Genomic DNA, 6,000 nt, shown 5'->3' on the forward strand with positions numbered 1-6,000 from the left:
GAAAGGACAAGATCGCGAATACAAGCGGCCGAAATGAGTTTCCTTCGCAGGGTGGCTGGGCGCACCCTTCGAGCTCGGGTGAGGAGCTCAGTTACCCAGGAGGAGCTCGGAGTAGAGTCGCTGCTCCTTCACATCGAAAGGAGCCAGCTGAGGTGGCTCGGACGCGGAGCCTCCTGGTCCGCGGGAGGTGGAAGGCCCAGGACACGCTGGTGGGACTATGTCTCCGAGCTGGCCTGGTGTCGCCACGGGGTCCCCCCAGAACAGCTAGGGGAGGTGTGGGTGGATTGTTTGGGCTTTTCTGCTGAGACTGCTGCCCCGCGACCCGGCCCCAGATAAAGCAGAAGAAAATGGATGGATGGATGTAATGCCGCTTTGAATCCAATTTAATACTTTTCTATGACAAAAAGTCTTTTTATTGTTTTTAAAACATACATTGATCCATTTAAACAAACAAATCAAACAAAAAGTCCCCCCCACCCCTGCTATACCGGATCAAAAAGATATACACATTTGTAGATTACTGGGCTTTTGCAGCTTAAATAAGTTTGTCAGCAGATACACTTTCAAAATATTGCATAAATGGCAACCATTGCTCACAAAATGTACCAGTATGACCTTTAAGGGTACATCTGATCTTTTCCAAATGTATATGGCCCATAACCTCTCTCATCCAATGGCCATAATCTATGACATTTAAGACATGATTTCATTTCCATTGCTCGGTGGAAGCCCTGTAATCTGTCGTCCTTCTAACACATTCACAACATTTAATTGCTCATAAATTAATGATTAAAAATATACTTCTTTTCCATCAGAGTGAAAGATGATATTTGTCTCCACAGTTGGGTCTGGGCCACACGAACCACGTGCGGGAGCCCGCGCTCGTGGTGGCCCTTCAGGGGAAGAATATCAACCAGATCTCAGCGGGACGCTGCCACAGCGCGGCCTGGACTGCGCCCTCTGTGCCTCCCAGAGCTCCAGGTGAGGAGCCAGACAGACATGAAACACTACTTTCTACTTACTTAGTTTAATCCACAGTAAAGACAGTTAAAGGCCATCCTACAGAGCTTCTTTTTTTTAGATCTTATATTTGATTAAGTTTTATTCACAGCCTGAATCCAATCCACTTTATTCATCCATATTTAAACAACAAAACATTTCCAAAGTGCTGCACATGAGATCATAAAAAGCCTGGGGTCCATTAGGACGAGACACGGCAGGTGAAAATATTTCCTCTTAGTTTTAATGTCAAAGTAAGTTTTTACACATTACTCTCTTGGAGCAACATCTCCACTTTAGTCAGTTTTGTACTGTAGTAACAATGTTTTTGAAGGTTTTACAGAGGGATTCATTAATGTCTAATTCCTGCCTGATTTATTGAGCTTTGAACCTAAAAAAAACAGGTGAAATTTGAATCATATAACTATTTCTAACTATCAATCCATTAGTTAGATATCATTGCAGGAAATATTTGCAAATTTGGCCACTCATAAAGTCCCTTATTTTTTTATGTGGGCGATGTTTTGGCGTTACCATTTGACCTGACGATGCATTTATCAGTAGATCTTGATCTCTCTCTCTCCCGTCAGGCTCCTCGGTGCCCCTGCAGCTGGGCCTGCCCCTCTCGGTGCCCCCTCAGTTCAGCGGTCTGAGGGAGGTCAGCATGGAGGCCGTCCGCGCTCGCCTGCGTCTGCTCTACCACTTCTCTGACCTGATGTACTCGAGCTGGAGGCTGCTCAACCTCAGCCCCAACAACCAGGTACTGCTGATGCTACTACAACTATGTACTGTGAGAGCAACAAAAGTGGCAAAAAACAATGAAAGTAAAAGCAATGCAATAAAAAAGATGACTACTCGCGGCGCTCTGTGGTGTCCGGTTCTGAATGTGTTTGGTGATTTGTAAGACTTATTAAAGAACCTTTTCAGATGATCGAACGCATGGTGTCTGTCTGTCCTCAGAGCTGTACGTCGCACTACAACGCGGGCACCTGGGGCATCGTGCAGGGTCAGCTGCGGCCTCTGCTCGCGCCCCGCGTCTACACTCTGCCCATGGTCCGCTCCATCGGCAAAACCATGGTCCAGGGAAAGAACTACGGACCCCAGATCACCGTCAAACGCATCTCTACTCGGTCAGTGCTGCAGAAACGACAACGTCTGCTACTGTTCCCACCACTGAGCCATTTGTGTCTGAGTTTGGGACAAGTGGCCTTTGTCCTTCGAGGCCTTTTAGCCCTTTTAAGCTGAAGTCTGTTTTTCTCTCACTAAAGTAAATCCTTTGCTCATTTCCAGCGGGCGTAAGTGTAAGCCCATCCTGGTGCAGATCGCGCGGCAGGTGGTGAAGCTGAACGCGTCCGACCTGAGGCTGCCGTCCCGGGCCTGGAAGGTGAAGCTCGTGGGGGAGGGGGCGGACGACGCGGGCGGCGTGTTCGACGACACCATCACCGAGATGTGCCAGGTACAGCTCCACTGGGCTCTGTACTGCAGTGTGTGTAGTGTGTGAGAACAGGCTCATGTTGGGACTGTGCTGCAGGAGCTGGAGACCGGAGTCGTGGACCTGCTCATCCCGTCTCCAAACGCCACCGCGGAGGTCGGATACAACCGGGACCGGTGAGGAACTGCTACTATATCCTCTCTGTCTAAAGAGAGATAGTACACGGCCAAAATATGCCCTTTTCATTTGTGTCGGAGGAAAACCTGAGGAATAGTTGTAGGACCCAGCTCTCACAAAGTCCCCACCTTCTTTAGAACAGTTTTAACTGCAGTTATTTAATTTGCTCGATCTGCTCCTCAAAGGTTTTCAATTTAAACTTAGCAGAAGATATCGTTCCGACATCACGTAGAAAAGGCCTGTTGAGTAAACACTATCTTTGGGTCGACCTCTTCATCTGGACTGGGCTGTAAAACTTGGATGCAATGATATGATTCCCAAAGTCTAGAGTTTCCTGAGTGTGTTCGACTTGTCAAATGGAGGATGTGGCCACACCGCCTTTGCTCTGCCCCATCCCGGCAGACCTTGGAAGCTAAGCAGGGAAGGGCCTGGTCAGCACTTGGATGGGAGACCGTTTGGGAACACCAGGAAGCCTAGCGAATGTAGTGAGTGAGTGAGTGGTTGGTGGTGGTCGGAGGGGTCGACCACCACGGCCCCTCCCTGGGGTAGACTGACGGTTGCCTCGCTTCCGTCAGTCTACCCCAGGGCAGCTGTGGCTACAATAGTAGCTTACCATAACCAAGTATGGAGTGAACGAATAATGCAATGTAAAGCGTCTTTGAGTGTCCAGAAAAGCGCTATATAAAACCGATGCATTATTATTATTAGGATCCCACTAGTGCCCGCCTAAAAAAAATACATAATTCTTGAAAAGCAAAATAATGTCAGATTTCAAGGAATTTAAATTACATGAAACAAATATCAATGACTATCTGGCAAACACTGATTTAACATTTTCACAACACACTATATTTCCATTCAAAATGTATGTTTTTTGTAATTGTTTTTTCATAGTAGACATACAGTACATGAGCGTGTGGTGAGGTCTGTTGTTCACCCTAATTGTTGTAGGCAAAACTTCCTGTACGAAATGGCTATGCATGAGCTGTATTTTACTGTAAACGAACAATAATGAGCTGAACAAAGACACAGCTACCGTGTTAAAGACACGTGTCTTTGTTTGTTTACTTCATTGTCCCGTTAGGGAAATTTGTCTTTTGCATTTAACCCATCCTTCGATGCCACTGGGGCAACTCGGAAGGAGCAGTGGTCGACAGCAGTGCCGCGCCCGCGGACCCATCTCCATGATGTGGAGCCAGGCTGGTGGGCAGAATCACCTGGCTGGAGGATACACCTATTGCACATGTTTTTAGTGTCTGACCAGTGTCCCAGACTCACCGGCCCCTCCCTGTCCTGCAGGTTCCTGCTGAACCCGTCGGCCTGTCTGGACGAGCACATGCTTCAGTTTAAGTTCCTGGGTATTCTGATGGGCGTGGCCATCCGCACCAAGAAGCCGCTGGACCTGCACCTGGCTCCTCTGGTGTGGAAGCAGCTGTGCTGTGTGCCTCTGGCTCTGGAGGACCTGGAGGAGGTGGATCTGCTGTACGTGCAGACGCTCAAGAGCATCCTGTACATCGAGGACAGCGGCATCACAGAGGAGAACTTCAACGACGTGAGTCACAGAAGTGGAAAACTGTGCTTCTTGGTTTAGTCATAAATCCTAAAGAGTCATTCATATCTGTCTCGTCCAGATGATCACGCTGGACTCGTTCGTGGGGCAGAGCGCGGACGGGAAGATGGTGCCAATTATTCCCGGAGGAAACAGCATCCCCCTGACCTTCTCCAACAGGAAGGAGTACGTGGACCGAGCCATCGAGTACCGGCTGCACGAGATCGACCGACAGGTGACCACTTAGCACTTTTAACTAGGGGTGTAACACCACCGTGCCGCGGTGCAAAAATCTGACGATATGCACTGTACTAAAGTGACAAGTGCAAGTTTTAGTCTATTTTTCTTCATATTTAAGCTCCGGCGCCAGTGTGTGTGTGTGTGTGTGCCTCCAGACAGAGCGCAGGTCTGTTATCATCACTCACCGCTAAACTGAAGGATGTAGACCACCCAGTCCTGCTTTGAAAAGGTTTCTCCGAGTCCTGCTGAGGCTGCTGTGAATGATAGATCTGCCTCAAAATGATTCTTTATTTTTTATAATACACTTGCTCCGTGAACTGAACCGTGAGATACAGTACAGTACTTGTAACTAATATTACCTCCAGAAATGCAGCGTCACTTGGGTTTGGACCTGGGAATAGGCGGCGTTCACGATTTAGAATGTGAACGCCACCTATTCCTATTAGGCCGAAAGTTAAAATGGGATATGGATACAACACAACGACGTTCTGTCATTCTTCCTGTGCAAACCCTTTAAATGTGTCGTTTGTGCGCCCCCAGGTGGCAGCGGTGCGCGAGGGCATGTCGTGGATCGTCCCGGTGCCCCTGCTCTCGCTCCTCACGTCTCGGCAGCTGGAGCAGATGGTGTGTGGGCTGCCGGAGATCAGCTGCGACGTGCTGAAGAAGGTGGTGCGGTACCGGGAGGTGGACGAGCAGCACTCGCTGGTGCAGTGGTTCTGGCAGACGCTGGAGGAGTTTTCCAACGAGGAGCGCGTCCTGTTCATGCGCTTCGTGTCGGGACGCTCCCGCCTCCCGGCCAACACCGCCGACATATCGCAGCGCTTCCAGATCATGAAGGTGGACAGGGTCAGTGTCGGTTTTCTGATCCTCTCTCGGCTTTGAAATGGTTCTATTGTTCACACGTATTGTCCCTCTGCCCCTCAGCCGTACGACAGCCTGCCCACGTCCCAGACCTGCTTCTTCCAGCTGCGCCTGCCGCCGTACTCCAGCCAGAGCGTCATGGCCGAGCGCCTGCGCTACGCCATCAACAACTGCAGATCCATCGACATGGACAACTACATGCTGTCGAGGAACGTGGACAACGCCGAGGGCTCGGACACGGACTACTGACCCGCGGAAAAAACCACCACACCAAAAAACTGTCACATAATAAACACACCAACGACCAAACACGTGACTGTTGCAGACAAATGGAACGTTACGCTCAGATCGGAAAGTTCTCACACCCGTTTCATTATGTCACAGTCTGATACTAAAAACTATGTATTTTCCATTAGTACAGGTTTTACAGCTACAGTTATACAAATACCACAGTGTGTAATCCTGTGAAATACTACAGTGTGTGGCCAGGCGGTGCATACTTGGAATAAAAGTCTAGGAAGTTGTGAACTAATGTGAAAAAGACCCAAAAAATCATATTGACCAAAGCAGATCCAAGAAACAAGTCACTGTTTTATATTTGCCCTTGATTTGAGAAACTAAATCTTACAATGGAAGTTTTTTTTTTTAAACATCTCATTGCACTTAAAATGAAATAATCTTAAAATATATAGCAGGGTTCTTTTTTTACTCAGTGGTAGTGGAGTATTTTTCTTCCTGAAAT

At 48.4% G+C, this 6,000-nt stretch overlaps 1 protein-coding gene across 2 annotated transcripts in view; it reads left to right on the forward strand.

The window, feature by feature from the left end:
- Positions 1-5,666, forward strand: part of herc1 (HECT and RLD domain containing E3 ubiquitin protein ligase family member 1) — an 80,346-nt gene extending 74,680 nt beyond the window's left edge. For both annotated transcript variants that reach the window (XM_079554602.1, XM_079554603.1), the window contains exons 72-80: positions 843-981; positions 1,590-1,759; positions 1,960-2,129; positions 2,290-2,455; positions 2,531-2,607; positions 3,908-4,160; positions 4,240-4,392; positions 4,938-5,243; positions 5,322-5,666. In XM_079554602.1, coding sequence (XP_079410728.1) covers positions 843-981; positions 1,590-1,759; positions 1,960-2,129; positions 2,290-2,455; positions 2,531-2,607; positions 3,908-4,160; positions 4,240-4,392; positions 4,938-5,243; positions 5,322-5,507 — 1,620 coding nt within the window. In that variant the 3' untranslated portion in view covers positions 5,508-5,666. The remainder of the gene's footprint in view (positions 1-842; positions 982-1,589; positions 1,760-1,959; positions 2,130-2,289; positions 2,456-2,530; positions 2,608-3,907; positions 4,161-4,239; positions 4,393-4,937; positions 5,244-5,321) is intronic.
- Positions 5,667-6,000: the final 334 nt, after the last annotated feature.

Source organism: Gobius niger (genome assembly GCF_951799975.1).
Source record: "Gobius niger genome assembly, chromosome: 4".
NCBI lineage: Eukaryota > Metazoa > Chordata > Actinopteri > Gobiiformes > Gobiidae > Gobius > Gobius niger.